Source organism: Peromyscus leucopus, chromosome 15, assembly GCF_004664715.2.
Source record: "Peromyscus leucopus breed LL Stock chromosome 15, UCI_PerLeu_2.1, whole genome shotgun sequence".
NCBI lineage: Eukaryota > Metazoa > Chordata > Mammalia > Rodentia > Cricetidae > Peromyscus > Peromyscus leucopus.
In genome coordinates this window covers 27,723,912-27,744,169 of record NC_051076.1, presented here as the reverse complement: position 1 = coordinate 27,744,169, position 20,258 = coordinate 27,723,912, and the positions used below count along the sequence as shown (strand labels likewise).

General features: G+C 46.0%; 2 protein-coding genes across 14 annotated transcripts; one reads left to right on the top strand and one right to left on the bottom strand.

Moving 5' to 3' along the window:
* The first annotated feature begins 3,258 nt into the window (after positions 1-3,258).
* On the top strand, positions 3,259-16,925 carry Dedd (death effector domain containing). 8 transcript variants are annotated; one of them, XM_037211259.1, is made up of 7 exons: positions 3,848-3,963; positions 4,956-5,058; positions 5,678-5,710; positions 12,536-12,924; positions 13,107-13,214; positions 14,697-14,843; positions 15,409-16,925. In XM_037211259.1, the coding sequence occupies exons 4-7, from the start codon at positions 12,600-12,602 to the stop codon at positions 15,783-15,785; spliced, it is 957 nt and encodes a 318-aa protein (XP_037067154.1). In that variant the 5' UTR covers positions 3,848-3,963; positions 4,956-5,058; positions 5,678-5,710; positions 12,536-12,599; the 3' UTR covers positions 15,786-16,925. The 8 variants fall into 8 exon arrangements, with proteins under 8 accessions (XP_028715947.1, XP_028715951.1, XP_037067154.1 ...); XM_037211258.1 differs by lacking the exon at positions 3,848-3,963 and adding an exon at positions 4,109-4,125; XM_028860114.2 differs by lacking the exon at positions 4,956-5,058 and having other exon boundaries at positions 3,259-3,963.
* Nit1 (nitrilase 1) lies at positions 16,830-20,253 on the bottom strand. 6 transcript variants are annotated; one of them, XM_037211256.1, is made up of 8 exons: positions 20,167-20,253; positions 19,813-19,914; positions 19,484-19,579; positions 18,828-19,085; positions 18,623-18,726; positions 18,285-18,418; positions 18,031-18,156; positions 16,830-17,390 (listed from the first exon to the last, which is right to left on the bottom strand). In XM_037211256.1, coding segments are annotated over exons 2-8 (984 nt in total). In that variant the 5' UTR covers positions 19,815-19,914; positions 20,167-20,253; the 3' UTR covers positions 16,830-17,126. The 6 variants fall into 6 exon arrangements, with proteins under 6 accessions (XP_037067151.1, XP_037067152.1, XP_028715942.1 ...); XM_037211257.1 differs by having other exon boundaries at positions 20,135-20,226; XM_028860109.2 differs by lacking the exon at positions 19,813-19,914 and having other exon boundaries at positions 20,167-20,247.
* Between the last annotated feature and the right edge of the window lie 5 nt (positions 20,254-20,258).

Genomic DNA, 20,258 nt, shown 5'->3' with positions numbered 1-20,258 from the left:
ATTCAGCTTCTAGAGATTGGAACTTTAGCTCAGGTAAAACAAAGTAGAAGGTGGGTCATATGCATAAGGCCAGAAGGACAGGTAGAGAAATTAAAGCCATATGTGTCTAACTACTGTGGAAAAATCTTTGTACACTGTAAATATGTATTATTCTCATTGGTTAATAAAGAGGTGACTGGCCTATAGCTGGGTAGGAAGAGAATGGGCTGGGGAGTCAGACTAGGAGGACACTGGGAAGAAGGGTAGAGCCTGAAAGAGTAGCCAGACAGCCACAAAGGAAGCGGGACATATACAAAATGAGGTAAGAAACCATGAACCTTGTGGTAGAACATAGATTAAAAAAAAATGGGTTAATTTAAGTTGTAAGAGCTAGTTAGTAATAATCCTGAGCTATAGACCAAGCATTTATAATAAATACTGAGTCTTCGTGTTGGTTATTTGGGAACTGGTGGGCAGGAAAGAAAAGTCCACCTATAACTAACATAGCAATGAATTTGTTGAGATGTGGTTTGTTACAGCAATAGAAAATACAGATGAACATTACTCCAATCTCAGAAACAAACCATAAAGTAAAGAATACTTCTGACAAAGTTATTAAAAGGTATTATCAAGAACAGTCACAGGTCCTTCAGGTTGTACATAAGCAGTGCACAACAGCTGTTGGGTCTTTCAAAGGTACCAACAGCCATACCTTTAAAATGGTCAACTGCAAACCTGTGTGGGCAGCACAATGGCCTTTGACATCAGAAAAATTACAGGTACTAAATGCCCAATATATGAAGAATTGACCAGTCCTTGGAATCCCCCTATATTTGTTATTAAAAATAAATTTGGAAAATGTAGAATGGTAACAGATCTATGAGGTATAAATAAGGTGATTCAGCCAATGAGCTCTTTACAGCCTGGAATTCCCTTGCCTTCTTTATTACCTAAATAATTATATTTTATATTATAGTGTTGCAGAATATAGTGTGTTGTTTATACTGTAAAGATGTGTCTCTGCTTAAGGTACGTTCTGATTGGCTTAATAGAGAGCTAAGTAGCCAATAGCTAGGTAGGAGAGAATAGGTGTGACTACTGGGCAGAGAGAGAGAAACTGGGAGGAATCTAGATGAGTGATTTTGCCAACAGATTCAGAGCAAGTCAGATGTACCATACCAAGAAGAGGTAACCAAGCCATGTGGCAGAAGGTAGATAAAAAATGATGGGTTAAGTTATAACAGATAGTTGTGAAAAGCCTAAGCTAAGGTTAAGCTTTCATAATTAATAATAATTCTCGGAGCTGGAGAGATGGCTCAGTGGTTAAGAGCACTGGCTGCTCTTCCAGAGGTCCTGAGTTCAAGTCCCAGCAACTACATGGTGGCTCACAACCATCTACAATGGGATCTGATGCCCTCTACTGTCATGCAAACATACATGCAAATAGAACACTCATATGCATAAAATATGTAAATAAATAAATCTTTAAAAAAAATAATAATTCTCCACATCATTGTTTACAGGCTGGAGGTCCAAAGATAGACAAGAAAGCTTGCTACAACAGTGATTGAGTTACAAGACTACTTTTTAACTATACCTTTACAAGAATAAGATAGAGAGCCGGGCGGTGGTGGCGCACACCTTTAATCCCAGTACTTGGGAGGCAGAGGCAGACAGATCTCAGTGAGTTCGAGGCCAGCCTGGTCTACAAATCAAGTTCTAGCACAGCCAGGAGAAAAAACAAAAACAAAAAAAACCAACCAAACAAACAAACAAAAAGAATAAGATAGGGAAAATTTTTTCTTCACAGTGCCTACTTTTAATAATTCCTAGCCTGTTAAAAGACACCACTGGAAGTTCTTCCACATGGACTGTTAAATAGCTCCATCTTGTGTAAATAGTTTGTACAACAGATGCTAGAAATAATTTGTAAACAGTTTCCTCAATCTAACATCTACCAGTACATGGATAATACCTTACTGGCTGATTCAGTTGCAGATACTTTTGAAAAGATGTTTGATGAAGTAAAGAGAAAAACAACATGATGACATCTAGGAAATACAGTAGAGAAATACAAAACAATGCAAAACAGAAAAGCAACACAACATAATCTCAGGGTTCACAGTGTGACCCAATATCCTGCAACATCTGGCTGGTCTATTACTTGTTAGGTCCAGTTTTGCCTCAAATAGTATCCTTCACCTTTCTGAGTGCTAGGATTACAAGCCTGAGTTACCATGCCTGGCCCAAAAATGTCTCTGTACATTAATATCTTTCCATTTCAATCTGGTTCTATGTCTACTCTATGCAACAGCTTTCTCCAAATGTATCTAGTGTCCCTTCTTCCACAATCCACAGGACACATTTTAATTCACACCTTACCTGATCTGTTGCATTTAATACTTTAAACGAGTTTCCTTGATACTTTTCTCCTGTCTTCCTTCCTTTATTCCTGTTTTCTCCTTCTTAATGTCCTCATTTCAGCTTCTTTCCTCTTCATGCCTCAAATGCATGTATCTTCCTCCCTAGGCCATTATCCTCTTTTATTTATGGCTCCAAGAACTATCCATATTCACAGAAGCACACTTTAAACTTTCTTGGTTTCCAACCCATATTACTTAATATTTACGTGTCTAAAAGACATCCCACAGATCTCCCTTAGAATTAAAAATAATGTAACTCAGTTCTTCAAATCAGTACATTCACCTCGTTATCCAGGACATGTCTTCCTACTTACACATCACCACTGTCTCTTCCTTATATTCATAATTGTTCTCTCCTACTTTTCTGAATCACCCTTTACATGGCAACCAGTGATCTCTCTCTCTCTCTCTACCCAGCCCCACTTCCTGGGGACTGATCACCAGGTTTAACTGTGCTAAGAACACATTCTACCACTGAGCTAACGTCCTGGTGGTCTTCCTCGCTTAAATTAAGCCCAAACTGGTCTCCATCTCCAGAGCTCGAACAATCCTCCTGCCTCAAGCTCCAGGCCAGCGCTAACATGCCCAAGCTGGCAAGCAGTGATCTTTTTACAATACAAATGTAATTGCTCACACCTCTGCTTAGACCCTTCAAAGCCTCTTCGTTGCCCTTAGGATAAAATAAATTTACACGATCTGGCATCATCAGGTCCCTCCCTTTGTCACAGACCTTAGGGTATTACCTTTTTCTTTAGTCACATTAGGCTGCTGGCAGCTCCAGAACATACGTGAGCCCCCCCTCTCCACTTCACCCCCTGCCCGCCCCCATTTCAATTCCCAACAGTCCTGCACGAGTCAGCTTAGGAGACATTTTCGACAGGAAGTGAGCGCTCAAAAGGAAAATACTGAAGGGATGAATTCCGAGAAAGACTCTGAGAAGCGGTGCAAGGTCCGGGTTTCAGAATGTCCGGGTGACAGGAAGTTCAAGGCAAAGGTTAAATCCAGATCTTGAACTTTCACCCAAGTTCACCGGGCAGTCCAACTCCTGTACTATTCCGCCCTTACGTGTCATGGCTGCCAGCCCCACTCTCCCCGTGGGCCTTGAAGCCTGATACCAGACGGCTCTGGCGCCACCAAGTCTTCCACAGACAAGTACGTTACTCTCTCCACTTCTTAGAACCGCCCCGAAACCGCCGTTCAGAAAACCCTGCGTTGCCAGCTTGCCCCAAAGCAAGATGGCGGCCAGTCTCCATTCTCTCTTCCCAACGTGAAGCTAACCATTCCCGGCTTCATGCCGCTGCCAGGCTGCCCTCACCTAGTATGGCTGCCCCGCTCATGCCTCGTTATGGTCTCGAAGCCGACACGAACCGGCCAGGTTCCGGGAGGCGCTGTTCAGGATGCAGCCACCCCCGCCCGTCCCTCCCCTCCCCCACGCCCGCGGCGGCGGCGGCGGCGGCGGCGGAGGCGGCGGCGGCTGGAGCCCGGATGCGGCGCCGTGAGACGGGGCCCGGGAGAGCAGCGCGGATGGATCCAACATGGCGGCGCCGAACCTGAGCCGAGAGTGAGGCGGCGGGGCGGCCCGGGGTGGGGAGGGGGAGCCGAGTGGGACGGGGCGGGGCCGGGCGGGGCCGCGAAGGGCTTGGGGGAAGGAAAGTGGAGGGGGAGGCGGTGGCGACGTCCAGCCTGAGAACCTCCAGAGAGGGAGGTGACGGGACGCTGCGAGGTGGGGGAGGGGACCCGCCGAGGGGGGCGTGCAGGGGAGGTGGCAACTGTGGGAGCGGGCAGGGGTCGGGGCGCAGGGGTGCGAGCATGGGGAGGGGCGTAAACAAGGGCCCAGGCTGGGCCAGGCCAAGGGGTATTAAAGCGGCCGAGGTGGGGAGTGGGGCTGCGAGCCAGCGCGTTGAGAGGGGTAGGAGCAGGGGGGGAGGCTGAGGGTGTGAAGGGGCAGGGGGGTTTGGGGGCGTGCGGTTGCAGGAAGGACCGGACTCCCCGTGAGCGCTGTTGGGAGGACGTGGGGGGGGACGGGGACGGGGAGAATTGGACTTGAGACGTTTGGGTGAAGGGAGGTGTTTTCAAAGTGTTAAAATTGGAAGTGGGAGCGGAAGGGCCTTGAGGGAGAATTGGGGTGGAAAAGGAGAGAGAGAGAGAGAGGAGGGCTTGGGGAAATGGGGAGAGAGTGTCGCTGAGACAGAGGTAATGTGTGGAAAGTGAGAGACCCGGAGGAAAGTTTGGAAGGAAAGGGAGCGAGGCCAGTGGAGCTGCACGGATGGTGGAGGTTTGGGGGTTTCCCTTGCCCCCGTGGAAAGACGGCAGAGTTAAGCAGTATCAGTTGCAGCCAATTTTGATTGCCAGGCGCTTGGCTTTTAATAGGGTGGGAAGGGCAGAAAGGAATGGTCATGTGGGTTTGGAGAATTGGGGTCGAATGAGGGTTCAACCGGATTTGCTTTCCAAAACACTCTCTTGCTTACTGCTTCCTTGTTTTTCCTGGTTACAAATAGGGAGACGTAAAGCACTTTTCTAGGGTTTTGTTTTGGTTTTTGTTTTTGCAATTAGCCATACAAGAATGGGAAGAGAGACGTTACTGGAGCCTTATATATACCAAGGTGGAGGCTCTGGAAGCCTGAGGAGGATATAGAAGAGACAGGCTGGCATTTAGGTAATCAGGCTAATTAAATATGCTTTCCTTTACAGACCCTTCTTTACTCTTCAAGTACTAGGAGGGAAGGAGGGGTCAATATGCTTATTTAGAAGCACGTTTCTTACTAAAGCTAGGCGTGAGTGGATGCTGCTTTAGTGGTTATCTTCTTCTCATTGTGTTCTAAAGGAAAAGGTGACGTTCGAGATTGATTCTGGTCTGATGAGTGAAGTGATGGGAAGGAAGTGCTTTCTTGAGCTGTAACTTTTTTCTTTCCAGAAAATAGATGGAATGAGGAATTGAGGAGAAGAGTGAGACGCAACCAGGTTTTTCCCAGAGGTTGTTGAGTTGAGGCTTTTCTTGCTATGAGCCATTGAGATTGGGAGTTCTTGGGTTGATACTATATCGTCAGTTGACAGTGAGAGAGGACCTGGGGGACTTTGTTATGTTTGAGTTCTCTTCTTTAGCTTGGAGTAGTTTGTTCAGTGAAATGACTTTAAGCTCCGATGACTTTTTTTTTTTTTTTTGCCACTGACGTTGACTAAGTGTGGACCTTTGAAGTTTCAAAATAAAGCTTGAAATTTTACTCTTTCCCCCTTATTTGTTTTTGTTTTTCTGCTGGCTTTGAAACTTGTGCTAGGAAGAGACCTGGGAAATTAAATTTCTTGCAAAGGTAAGTCTGGAAACTTTTTTTAATTATTTTCCAACAGTGGAAGGGAATGGAAATGATTTGAAAAGCGTTGGGGTTGAGCCTAATTAATGAGGTCGAAGCTAGGGAAAATGAGTTTCCCTCCCTCCTGAGTTCACTAAGGTTTGCTGCAGACACTCCTCAGGTGACTGGAGATAGATAGCAGGAGGGGAAAAGGACACTCCGTGTCTTGGGGCAAGGTCTCACCTTTGGTTTGCTACTGTCTAGCCTTCGGGTCATCTCTGAGTGACACGGTTAACGTACGGAGAGCTGTGCTCTTGTGCGTGGTCTACGAACTGTTTCTCTTGGAGGGTGGCTGAGGGACTTCAGTGGGAAGGCTTTTCTTCTAGTTGACTGTCTCTCGCAGCTGTTCAGAGTTCTTGGGATTTTTTTTAAAAGACATACTGTGTAATTCTGCCTTCCAGATATATTTGGTTACGTTTTCCTAGTCCCCACCATCAGGAAAGTGCTTCACATGCACTTAACTGTCCTGAAGGTTTTCCATGTAGTGGTCGCTTCAAGGTTCAAGCCATTCTCCCTACCCCCAGACAGGGTTTCTCTGTGTGACAGCTCCAGCTGTCCTGTAGCCCAGGCTGGCCTCGAACTCACAAAGATCCGCCACTGCCCGGCAAGCCATTCTTTTTTTGGACAGGTTCTCACTGTGTAGTCCTGTCTGACCCATAATTTGCTATGTAAGCCAGGCTGGCCTCGAACTCAGAGATCTGCCTGCCTCTGCCTCCCTAGTGTGGGGCTCAAAAGGGTGTACCACCACACCTGGCTATTGTCACTCATTTTTTTTCTTCCATGTGACTTTCTTCTAAGGGCTTCTGAGAGAGTCAAATATTACTTTTTTTTTTTTTTTCTTGCGAAAATATAGATGTTATTCCTGTTAGGAAGAAGCTACCATTTTCATTTCAAGATATTTCTTCTACATATTCTTTGCTTCTGATAAGTCAAAGTACTTTAAAAAGTTTGAGTTGCCAGGCAGTGGTGGCACTTGCCTTTAATCCCAGCACCTGGGAGGCAGAGGTAGGTGGATCTCTGAATTTGAGGCCAGCCGGGTCTACAGAGTGAGTTCCAGGACAGCCAGGACTACATAGAGAAACCCTGTCTCAGTTTAAAAAAAAAAAAAAGTTGTCATTTCTAGATGGGAGAGTCTGGACTGCTTGGGCATGGAAACCCAGTAGAGAATAATCTATCAGGAAGAAACCGTCTAGGCACATATAGACTCTTAATTGGCTCTTGGTTATTTCAGATCTCCCTAAAGGAAGACAAGCTAGAACTCCAGGAAATTCAGCAGTTCATCAGAATCTAGAACATTCTGTGCTAGGGATGTAGCTCAGTGGTAGAGCATTTACCTACTTATGCTCAAGGCCCCTAAGTTTGATCCCTAATACTCTTGTTTATAGTTGTATTTTTTGTTTGTTTTTATATAGAGTCTCACTCTGTAGACCAGGTAGCCTTGAACTCAGAGATCCACCTGCCTCTGCCTCCCAGGTGCTGGGATTAAAGGAGTGCCACTGTCCTTGGCTGACTGTTGCTTTTTGTCTCTTGGTAGTTAGCTGTATATTCGATACCAACACAAGAGTTCTTTCTAATCTTCTGTTTGGAGGAGTGTGTTCTGGTCACTGTGGTATCTTCCATCTAGGAGCTCTGTGTCTAGGCTGAGTTCCCTTGCCACTGAAAGCTGAGTCTAATTTGGGTTAAGAGGAAGTTGACATTCTTTTCATCCTGAAGTTAGATTCTTAGACACCCTGGCTGGGTTGCTGAGTTAACTCACAATTCTAGATGATAATTAAGTGGGGAGAGCTGCTTACCAGCCTGCATACCAGCCTCTTGATATTACTCTGGAAGACATGCCTTGGGAAATGCTTGCTTCTGTGTTTTGCGTCCTTGAATAGTGTAAGTCGGATTGGTGACCTAACAAGGGAGGGTCTGCTATTTAGTCTTGTTTCAGGACTTTATAAATGGCACTGAGGCTAAAGATGAGGATCATTTGTGCTAGTCTTGAAGAGGATGGCATTTTCTTATTCCCCATACAGTTTCATATTGAACTAGGTCAAGTAGACCTCCTGGGATGGACCAGAAGGGAGTATGTCTCTACCACCTGCTATTCACCTGAATGGCAACAGCAGGTGATGGAGCTGGCATTGCTGGGTGAGATGAAATTCCTTTGTGCTAGTTCGATTTATGAATTAAATGTGCTATGTCTTGACGGGCCTTCCTTTTCTTCTAGACTATGATTGGATTGTTTTGATTTGAAGAGACCCGATAGCTTCCTCCTCTAGATCTAGTAAGGAAAGTGACATGCATCCTTTTGACCCTTCATCATGTCTCACTTAAAATGGGATTCTCAACCTTAGTCCTATAGACATTTGGTCCAGAAAAATTTTTGTTGTTAGTGATTGTTCCATGCTTTATAGGTTGTGTAACAGCATCCTGACCTCATTGTATGCTTGACAATCAAAACTGTCTCCAGTCATTGCCAAATATCTCCTGGTGGGGCAAATTGCTCCTGGTTGAGAACCACTGACCTAGACGCCCTGATGGTTCCTAGATCACTTTCTACTATCTAGGACTTAAAGGTGATTCTTTTCCCCTCCCTCTCAAGTGAAGGGAGTTAATCTCAGAGGATTGAGACCTACTGTAGAATTACATTGATTATATAATTACATTAATTATATAATTAGGACTATAGTGTTTTATTTTGCCTCATTTTCCAGGGACAGAGTATGTGGGGGTAGTTTTTCTTATTTGCTTGGGGTTTTAGGACACTTTGAATTAGGGACCCAAGGAACAACCTTCTCTTCTGATTGGTTGGACATGAAGCCTGCCCATCTGTTTTCTCTGGGATTCTTATAATCAGCAGCTGGTCAAGAGAACAGGTGGGATAGGGACCATGGAAGAGTTGCAGGGACTCTTAAGGAAGCTCAGTTTTCTCCTGCTACCTACTTGAATAAGAAGCTATTTTTCCTCAGCAACTCTATTTGTACCTAGTGACAGCAGGTGAAACAAGAGAGGAAGAAACAAGGAAAGCTAGTCTGTAGTTGAATAATGATGTTTTTCTCAGCTGTTTCCCCTACTTTGGGTAGGATATCTAGGCTCTCAAAACTACATGGGGATTATATTTCCTCTTTACTTGGATTTCTTTTTCTTTTTAAAAATTATTTATTTTTTGTTTGTTTTGTTTGAGATTCTCTTTGTAGCCCTGGCTGTCCTGGAACTCGCTATGTTGACCAGGCTATCCTGCCTGCCTCTGGAGTGCTGGGATTAAAGGCATACATACAATATACCTACCAGCCTTTTTTTTTTTTTTTTTTTTTTTTAAATAAAGGGAAGGAGTCTACACTTTCTTTGTTGGCTCACTGAGGGAGAGAGGACCAGGTTCTATTGCTTTTCAGCTAAGTCACCATCATGGTTCTTCTGAAATAGCTTACCATTCTGTTTTTGGTGCTAGTAATGGGATCCAAGGCCTTGTGAGGGCTGAGCATCACTACCACTGAGTTATATCCAGTGTTTCTCGGTTTCTGTCTTGTACTTTAGCCAGTATCTTCCTGTGTAAAGTGGTCAGAACACCATCTTGTTGAATAGGGTAGTTTTTTATGGTATGGAGACAGCTCTGGCTAGCTAGAATGTGTGCTTGGTTACTGACCACTGAATGTGCTCCTGTGCCCACTCCCCACCCGGCCCATTCTAGACAGGTTTCACTGTAGAACTCAGACTGGCCTTGAACTTGTTACCTGTCTCAGCCTCCCTAATTCTGTGATTATAGGCATGCGCATGCACCACCACACTTGATTGACATGTGTCTTTTTGGTAGGGTCCTCTCTCACTCTTGGACTCTGATAAGTTTGTTTTTTAACTGGTATTGCATATAATGTTGACCTCTTAGAAATTAAGTTCAATTCTCAACAACAGGCTGTTTCTACAGATGTCTACTACTAGTTATTAGGAATATAAAGATGAGCTGGACGTGGTGGAGCATACCTTTAATCTCAGTACTCAGAAGGTAGAGGCAGGTAGATCTTCCAGTTGGAGGTCAGTTTGGTCTACATAAAGAGTTCCAGGACAGCCAGAGACCCTTTCTCAAAAAACCACCACGTCCCCCAAAGTATTGATGGTGATAATACGTGCCTGTAATCCTAGCATTCAAAAGGCTCAGATAGGATAATTGAAAGTTCATTGCCTGCCTAGGTTACATAGCAAGTTCAAGACCAGTTTGGGATACACCTTGAGACATTATGTCCAAAAAAAAAAAAAAAAAAAAAAAAAGATTTGGAGAACAGAGAGTTCTTGAAAGAGTCAGTTGCTGGGGCTGGTGAAATGGCCCAGGAGGTTAAGGCATGTGTTACCGAGGTTAAGGCATGTGTTACCGAGGTTAAGGCATGTGTTACTGAGGTTAAGGCATGTGTTACCGAGCCTGACAACCTGATTTCCATCTCTGGGACCCACTTGGTGGAAAAATGTCCTCTGACCTTCACATGTGCACTGTGGCCATATGCACACACATATGCACACACACAAATGAACTGAATACCAATTAAAAAACAGTTGTAAAAGCCAGTTGCAGTTGTACAGTTGAGACAGTGATTGGAATCTGAACCGTGGCAGTGGCAGTAGAAGAGGACATTTAAGAAATAGTTTGTGGGGGCTGGAGAGATGGCTCAGTGGTTAAGAGCACTGGTTGCTCTTCCAGAGGTGCTCAGTTCAATTCCCAGAACCCACATGGTGGCTCACAACCATCTGTAATGAGATCTAGCACCCAGGCAGAACACTGTATACATAATAAATAAATAAATCTTAAAAAAAGCAAAAACAATAGTTTGTGTTGTACAGTAGGAATTAAAAACTGACTGCATGGTTGGAGGTGGTGGTCAGGGTAGAACAGTCCTCAGTAGTACTATCTTGCAAGCTAGTAAGAATGAAGAACTAGAAAGTGGAGGTGAAAACTGTTAAGACTAGATGATTGGTTGATATTACCCTGGGTAAGTGTGTGAATCAAGATCAGGGCCGTGATTGGTTCTTGGCAGGGGTTTGTTACATGCCACCTGTGAGGAAGGGTTAGTTAGTTTGTTTTTATATTGTTCTGCTTTTGAGATCCAATGGCTCAGAGTGGACTCAAACTCCCAATCCTCCCATAGCATGAGGCTTCTCAGTTGCAGGATTATGGCATGTGCCAAGATACTCACTTTTACTCCTGAGATTTTGAAGTTAAGGGACATGCTTAAAGTCACACAGCTACATTTGTAATGACACAGTCAGAATTTAAACTAGTTCCAGCTAGTGACTTATAACTGTTCATCTGATTCAGTTTCTCTATCAAAGATTGTATTCTCAACTTTTCGGTTTTACCTATGTTTAAGAACAGGATGGTGGTGGTGCGTGAAGGCAGATCTCTGTGAGCTCGAGGCTAGCCTGGTCTACAGAGAGAGTTCCAGGATAGTCAGGGCAACACAGAGAAAAGCAGTCTTGAAAAAAATAAAAAATAATAACTAAATAAATGAGGCCAGGCATGGTGATGCCTGCCTTTAATCCTAGCACTCAGGAGGCAGAAGCATGCAGATCTCTGAGTTTGAGGTCAGCCTAGTTTACACGGTTCTAGGACAGCCAGATTTACATAGTGGCTTAGAACTCTGTAGACCATTATGTTGGTCTCAAACTCACAGAGATCCTTCTGAGTTCTGGGATCAAAGGGGTACACTGCCACACCCAGATGTTACTCTCTTTTTTTTTTTTTTTTTTTTTTTGGTTTTTCGAGACAGGGTTTCTCTGTGTAGCTTTGCGCCTTTCCTGGGACTCACTTGGTAGCCCAGGCTGGCCTCGAACTCACAGAGATCCGCCTGGCTCTGCCTCCCGAGTGCTGGGATTAAAGGCGTGTGCCGCCACCACCGCCCGGCCAGATGTTACTCTCTTACTGTATTTTGTTGTTGTTTCTGTAAGACAGGGTTTCAGTAAATAGACCAGGTTGGCCTGGAACCAGATCCTAGCACCTCAGCCTCCTTACTGTTGGTTACAGGCATGTGGCTCCATGACCAGCAAATCAGTGTCTGAAGGGACCAAAAGCAGTGTTTTGAGGGCAAGAGGGAAAATCTGGATAACATGAAATAAAAAAAAAAAAACAACAAAATTTGAGGTAGTATCTTGTAGTCCAGGCTGGCCTTAATCTCACTCTATAGCTGAGGATGGCCTTGAACTTCTGATTCAAGTGCTAGGATTATAGGCATGCTTTAATCACACTGGCTTGTTTTGTTTGAGATATGGTCTATCTATGTATCCCTGGCTGGACTGCAACTTGCTGTGCAGACCAGAATGACTTTAAACTTAGGGCAATCCTCCTGCCTTTGGCTCCTGAGTGCTGTTAAGTACAGACGTGTACTCTCATGTGTAGCTGCAATAGGAACTTCTGAACTATGCCATACTAAAATTGCACAAAACATTCTCACTCAAGGAAGTGACTGTGTTCCTCCAGTAGGATCTGGACTTAGGGTGTCATCTCTTGAGTATGAAGAGCTTTAGTATTGTTTTTGTTTGTTTTGCTTTTGCCTTTTTTTTTTGAGACTGGGTCTCTCTGTAGCCTTGACTGTCTTGGAACTCTGTGATTTACTTGTCTCTGCCTCCTGGGTGCTAAGATGAAAGGCATGCACCACCATACCCAGCATGGGTTTATTTTATTTTTTTTTTTAGTAAACATTTTGTGATATTTAATAAATATATTAAGCAGCATACTGTTAGTAGCATGTTGAGCAGTACAGATAAATAAAGTTAGTTGCTACCAGTGTGTGGCTCATGGGTTCCTGTCCTGTCTTACAGGACACTGGAGATTGCAGCTGCTGAGCAGAGATTCTGGAAAGCACTCTGTCCCTGAGCCTCTAGCATGGCGGGCCTGAAGCGGCGGGCAAGCCAGGTATGGCCCGAAGAGCATGGTGAGCAGGAACATGGGCTCTACAGCCTCCACCGTATGTTTGACATCGTGGGCACCCACCTAACGCACAGAGATGTTCGTGTGCTTTCTTTCCTCTTCGTTGATGTTATTGATGACCATGAGCGGGGACTCATCCGAAATGGACGTGACTTCTTACTGGCACTGGAGCGCCAAGGCCGCTGTGATGAGACTAACTTTCGTCAGGTGCTGCAGCTGCTGCGCATCATCACTCGCCATGACTTGCTGCCCTATGTTACTCTCAAGAAGAGACGGGCTGGTGAGGGCTTACGGGGTCTGGGAGCACTTGAATATGAGACTTGTGGGAGGCCAGGAGTGCTTAGCACAGGAGTCTAAAAGGGAGGTGGTCTTGCCCTAGGCAGTACTAGAGAATAAACTGTGAGACTCTTGGGGAGAAGGCAGGTGTGTATTTTTCTTGAGTGCCTCCTTCTCCTCCTGCAGTGTGCCCTGATCTTGTAGACAAGTATCTGGAGGAAACATCAATTCGCTATGTGACCCCCAGAGCCCTCAGTGATCCAGAACCGAGGCCTCCCCAGCCCTCTAAAACAGGTGAGAAGATATTACTTGTAATTTTCGTAAGAGAATATCGATCCCATCACATGCCTGGCTGGGCCAACATCAATGAAAGGATGCAGTCCCTCTTCATCTACCCCATGAAAACCGTCAGAGGCTGGGGAGAGGGCTCAGTCTGTAACATGCTTATTGCATAAGCGTGGAGACCTGAGTTCAGAGTCCCAGCACAAACACAGGAAAAGCTGGGCAGTCAAAAAAAAAAAAAGTGTCTGTAATCTCAGTTGTTGGAGAGGCAGAGAAGGTGGATCTCTGGAGCTCACTAGCCAACCAACCTTAGCACATCGGTGAATGTAAGGGTCAGTGAAAGGCCCTGTCTAAAATGTACTGGGGAGAGAATTGAGGAAGGTACCCAGTATTGACCTTTGGCCTTCGAATACAGGCACACCCATACGAATACATCCTGTGAACATGGACACATACAACTCAGATGAGGTCTGCTTTGTCTAGATCCAGTGTTTGCTCTCACATCAGATCCTCCTTTTAGATCACTTAAAAAAAAATAAGTTTACTTTATGTGTATGACTGTTTTGTCTGCATACATGTTGAACCATCTCTGCAGCCTCTAGGTCATTTTTTTAAAATTTATTTTTATGTATATGAGCGTTTGCCTGCATATTTGTATGTGTACCACGTGTGTGCCTGTTTCCTGTGGAGGTCAAAAGAAGTGTCAGCTCCCCTCATAATGGTGTTACAGATGATTGTAAGCCACCATGTAGGTGCTGGAAACTGAACCTGGGTTCTCTCCAAGAGCTACAAGTGTTCTTCACCACTGAGCCATCTCTCCCAACTTATTGTGTTTTTTGAGACAAAGTTTCTGTTTTCTCTGTGTAGCAGTCCTGGCTGTCCTGGAACTCAGTTTGTAGACTAGGTTAGCCTTGGACTCAGAGATCTGCCTGCATTTGCTTCCCAAGTGCTGGGGAGTAAAGGCTGCTCCACCACTGCCTGGCCTTCTCCCAACTTTTTCTTTGAGACTTCCTATTTACCCAGGTAAGTCTAGTACTCTGTGTATTCCAGGCTGGCCTTGAACTCAGAGATCTACCTCCTGAATGCTAGGATCAAAGGTGTACACCACCACTGCCCAGCATTCTTCCTTCACTCTTTTTTTTATTTTCTTTATTTTTTTCCAGAGCTGAGGACCAAACCCAGGACCTTGTGCTTGCTAGGCAAGTGCTCTACCACTGAGCTAAATCTCCAACCCCCCTTCCTTTACCGTTTAAGTGCTGGGGTGACAAATTTCTTCCACCATACTTGGTATACCTCCGCCATGCTAGAGTTGAGCCCAGATCTTCATTAATGCTAGGCAGACATTTGATCACTGGGCTATATCCCTCAGCCTTCAGGTTACATCATCAATACTGCTTTTATTATTAAGTGTAAATGATTCCTTTGCTTATTCCAAGTGAAGTATTTGCAGTTTTGCTTTTAAAACCTTGTGTTTTCCATTTATTTCCTGCTCAGTGCCTCCCCACTATCCTGTGGTGTGCTGCCCCACTTCAGGTTCTCAGATGTGTAGTAAGCGGCCAGCCCGAGGGAGAGCCACACTTGGGAGCCAGCGAAAACGCCGGAAGTCAGTGACCCCAGACCCCAAGGAAAAGCAGACATGTGGTAAGGAAATTCGAGGATTCTAGAGATGTAGACTTGAGGGAAAATACCAAGGACTCCTGGAATAATGGGCAGTGTGTTTTTCAGTGCAAGGCAACCTTTGGTTGCTGCTGTCAGGTCAGGTGTAGTTTTTATGAGATTATCCTTTTGGCAATGGTGTATTAATGGTAAAATTCTTTTTAGTTATTATTAAGTTAAAGGAATGCCAATATGACATCCTTATTACAGGATGAACCAAGTCAAGACAGAGAATTAAACTTTCGCACTTTTTTCCCCCCGAGACAGGGTTTCTCTGTGTAGTTTTGGTGCACTTTTGCCCTGCACTTTTGCACCTTTTAATAAAATAGCTGTTATAAGCAAGGTGCTGGTTGTGAGTAACCTGAGCATCTGCACTGTAGGGAAGCTCCAGCATTGAGACAAAGGCTTCAGGACCCAGTGAAGACCTAGTTCTGGGAGGGACGGAGAAGATGGACAAGAGGGTTTCTCCTCTGCCGGTTCTGCTTGCTTTTCTAGCTTTGGATGTAAACACAGTCCTGACTAGAAACCACTTTCCTTCCATCTCTCCCAGACATCAGGCTTCGAGTCCGGGCGGAATACTGCCAGCATGAGACTGCTCTGCAAGGCAATGTCTTCTCCAATAAGCAGGACCCACTTGAGCGCCAGTTTGAGCGCTTTAACCAGGCCAACACTATCCTCAAGTCCCGGGACCTGGGCTCCATCATCTGTGACATCAAGTTCTCTGAGCTCACCTACCTCGACGCATTCTGGCGCGACTACATCAATGGCTCGTTATTAGAGGCACTGAAAGGTGTCTTCATCACAGACTCTCTCAAGCAAGCTGTGGGCCATGAAGCCATCAAGCTGCTGGTGAACGTGGATGAGGAGGACTATGAGCTGGGCCGACAGAAACTCCTGAGGAACTTGATGCTGCAAGCATTGCCCTGACCTTCCCCGTCTCACCTCTCTGGGGATTGTTGGCTCCATCACCTCTGGAGCTTACATACTGTTCTGGGGTTCGTTCTCTGCCCTTCAACCAATCACACCACCTTTTCTTTTTTCTTTCTTTCTTTCTTTTTTTTTTTTAAGGAAAAGACAAAGGAAAGTGGAAATGGTGTTCCCTCCCCCTCCCTGCACCCATGTGCCTGGGCTTCCCCTCTGTTTCCTGTTGCCACTTCCCCCCTAATGTGTGTCTCTACAGCCACCTTACCACTGAGCCGTAAGACAAGTGTATAGGGACGGAGTCTATGGAACATAGCCTTTGTAAGGGACTGAACGTTGCTTTCAGGTGCATCGAGGGGTAATCAATACTTATGGCTTTATGAGGGCTCTAAAATTTTGTCTGAAAAACCAAAGGGCTGTGAGTAAAGGAGCTGTGTGGAAGGTGGGACTCTGAAGTGTATTTTGGGAATTAATTACCACCTTCTTCCAAATTATAGAATTTTTTAAAAACAAAGAAGCTGTGGCCCTTTCCACTCTCTCCTGGCCTCTGGTGCTGCTCCTCTCTGCCTTTCCTTCATTCCATGGCTCCATACCCCTGCTGGTGTGGCTCCCTCCTTTTCCCCTTTGTCAGACCCTCTCCAACAGAGTAGGTGACTGGGCCAGCCCCCACCCCTCCCAACTGTGCTGTACATGCGAACACCAACACACAGGATGGACAGAGGAGAGGGTGCTGGCTAAAGTATGCTTTCTCTGAAAAGAGTGGGGGAGTGTGACGTGTTCCTTCCATTCCTAGTGAAAATCACAAATGCACTCTTACCCTACCCCAAGCCCCTTTGCCCTCGCTTCCTTCTGGCTTGAGAGAAAATGAGGTATTCAGTATCAACTACCTTTCCTCCTCTGGAGAAGGGGGCTAGGACATGCACTGAGCCTTGTTGCACTTTCTTAGGTAGGGAGGCATGTTTGAGCCAGGAGGCCTTCAAGTGGAGCCTATTCAAGCAGGTACCATGCCACCTCCCCTCCCAATCCCCAAAGGAAATGCCCAGACAGACATTATGATTATTATTATATTTTTTTCAATGCCAGTGCTGCTCAGCTCTCGGCCTAACTCAGTTTTCATGAAATAAACACTGACTGTGTAAAATTTTACTTTTCTGAAACTGAAATCCGAGGTCAGGTCAAAGTTTCTTCTTCCCCGTGAACTTGAACCTGTGTTCCATTAAGAGAGTTTAAGGCTCTGTAAGTGGAAGGAGCTGTGCTTGGGTCCTGCCTGCAAGTCACAGCAGCACCCCTCACAGCCGTGTGCGCGCGCATCTCTGTGTGTCTCAACCCCAGCACAAGTTAAAAGGCTTAAGACAGCGGACCCAGGCTGCCATACAGGTCAGGTCGACGGTGCTGGAACACAGGCAGGTGTTGGCGCATCTGCTGCAGAAAGTTGAGGTCGATTCGGGCAAGGCAGAGGCCTGGTCCCTCAGAGCAGCGGGCCACCACTGTACCCCAGGGGTCTACCACCATGCTGTGGCCGTGGCTTGCTCTTGTCTCGTGGTGGCGTCCGCACTGTGCTGCTGCTATTACGTAACACTGAGAGTCAATGGCACGGGCGCGCAGCAACACCTGAGAACGAGAAGTGTGTGCACTCCAGTACCACAGCAAGGAACAGGCAAGTGACAAGACATGGGCACTACAGGCCCGTCTACTCATCGACCAATCTGCTCGTCAACCAGAATTAGTGACTACATTAGCATGACTCACACCTATCTGAGGAATCAATTTCCCCGCTAGATGGGAAGAAAATCCTTTCAAGTAGAAAGAACAGAGGAGATCATCTAGTTTGGTTGGTTGCTTGTTTGTATTTTGTGTTTTTTGAAGTAAGGCCGTACTGTGTAATCCTGGCTGTCCTGGAACCCACAGAGATCTGTCTGGCTCTGCCTCACAAGGCTTGTGCCACCATGCCCCACTGTTTGCAGTTTTATTTTTCGAGACAGGGTTACTCTCTGTAGCCCTGGCTGTCCTAGAACTTGCTCTGTAGGCCAGGCTGGCCCTGAACTCAGAGATCTGCCTGCCTCTGCTTCTAGGTGTGTGCCACCACTGCCTGGCATCTATTTTGATTTTTTGAGTCAAGGTATTACTATGTAGAACATGTTGGCCTTGAACCTGTGGCAAACCTCTAGAGTGCTTGGGATTTAGCTTTGTTCCACACTGCTAAGAGTAAAATTAAAAGGAGTCCTTATGTTTTGAAGAGGCATTCTCTTACCTCCCAGTGGGCGGGGCCTGTAACAGACCCAAAGGCTGAAGGATAAGTAAGTATTTCTGCCCCAGCTTCAGCCAATTTCAGAGAAAGTTCAGGGAACCGCATGTCATAACAGATTGCTAGACCAACCTGAAATGAAAAACAACCCACTCATCATCTCTGTCCTGTTTATAACGTCTAGTACCTTCATTATCTTACTCCAAAGAGAGATGTTACCACTTTTTCAATATGTTCCTATTTCCTTCTCAAACTCCCACCTTGCCTGCTGGTGTGCTGACGGGTGGCTCAAGAGTTTGTCCAGGCATGGTAGAGTTGCTTTCCCGCATAGGCCCCTGACCTGGGATCTCTACATCGCATAGATGTGTCTTCCTGTAACTGGCCACTACTAGTCCTAGAGTAAGAGATAAGGAGAAAATACTCAGTACAGCCACTCCAGAAGTCCAGCTTAGCTCTTCTCCCACAGAGTAATTTATAAGCTAAGAACAGAAGTACAAAACCCGCTAAAGCCAAACAGTTGAGAAAATAATGCTGAAGGATCTGAGTTGAAGGTAGAAAAGCCTGGAAAGAGGCAAGCTAAAATGTTATTAAGTCTCACCCTCGTTGTTCAGAAGCACATGACAATTGTAGATTTTCTGAGTCTGCTCCCAGTCTTGGCCACGCTCATGGAAGCCACCCAAGGACAGCCAGATTCCACATTCCCTGGGGGGAGGGGACACTGACAACTCAAGGCTCTACCCCCTCTGTGTGGCAATACAGGAACACTGCCCCGTAGTGATTCCACTTCCCTCCCACCCGTGTACCTGGCAAGCTGGCTATATCGTCCCAAAAGGTCCCCATCCAGTGGCTCAGACAGTCGTAATGTCTCGGCAGGATTTCGTGCAATGAAGTCAAATGCCTCAGGCAGAAAAGCCAGGCAAGCACCCAGTCTGGCCGCCTCTCGAACCAGCTCAGCACATGTTTTAAAGTTCTCTTGCTTGTTTGGTGTTGATGTTACCTGGCACACAGCCACCAGGGGCAGCTCCCAGGAAGTTGATGAGGACACCGCCATGGCTCTGGGCCTGTGAAGGGCACAGGTAGTGTTCTCAGATTTGCTAACATGGAGAAACCCAGAGGCTCAAGTGGGACTGGGCCAGAAACCTAGATTTTTTTTTTTTTTGGGGGGGGGGGACGGACGACGACAGGGTGTTTTGTAGTCCAGTCAGGTCTTGTTATGTAGCTGAGGATGACCTTAAACTCCTGATTGATCCTCCTCCTGTTTCCCAAGTGCTGAGATTACAAGTGTGTCCCACCATCCCTAGCGACTTCTTCCCATCCTTACAGGGCTTAACCCCAGAGCCACTGGAGTTCACTTACTAAATGTTTGGTGGGTGGCAGACACCTTTGTCTCCGACTATGCAGTTATAAACACGGACTGAGCAGCAATGTGGCAGGCAGAGAACATTAGGAAATATGTTACCTGGGCTGAGTACAAAGTACTGAGATTCGAGGTAATCGGTGTCCGGTACACAGAAGGGACAGGAGCTGGCGAGGCGGCCTGGTGATGAAGCCCAGCCTGAAGAAGGTGAGAAATCAGGACACCTAGCCCTCTTTCAAGCAGTACGTTTCTAGAATTATCTGCCATTTCCAAGCTTAGCCAGTAATTTCCTCCCCCAAGACTTCAAAAACACCTTTTTTTCTTTTCCTTTCTTTTCACTATTAGTAGCTAAGAAAAGAGATCATAAAACGGGAAAATGGGAGAGGAGACCATGATCCGTGCCTCAATACCTCAACTTCCAGTGATCTCACATTAAAACTGAAGCCCTTTTCCTCTGCCAAACGTTTCCGCAGTTCAAGTCATCTCATGGAACCTTCCTCGCTTCCCCAATTCTCTCTTCTGGGCTGTGCCACCTGCACAGTTTTATAGACTCAACACGTATCTTTCCCCTTACACCAGTATCTCAGAAGGAAAGGTCACTATCCCTTGATCGCCACCATCTCGTGGTGGGTAGGGGGCACAGGACCAGATCCCGACCCTAGAGCCCGCCCTCTGATTAGCGCGCCCTTCCCCGCCTCTCCCTGGGGCAAGAATCTCCGTTGCCCAAGTTAAAGCATCGCAGGTGGAATTCACCGCAGCGGGCAGGGTTGGGGAGTAGGTCCTACATGAAGACACAGCCAAAACCATTCGCAGGGTCGATCTGAGGAGCTTCCCGGAGCCAGAAGGGCAGGGGCAAGTGGGTGGTAACTACCAGACC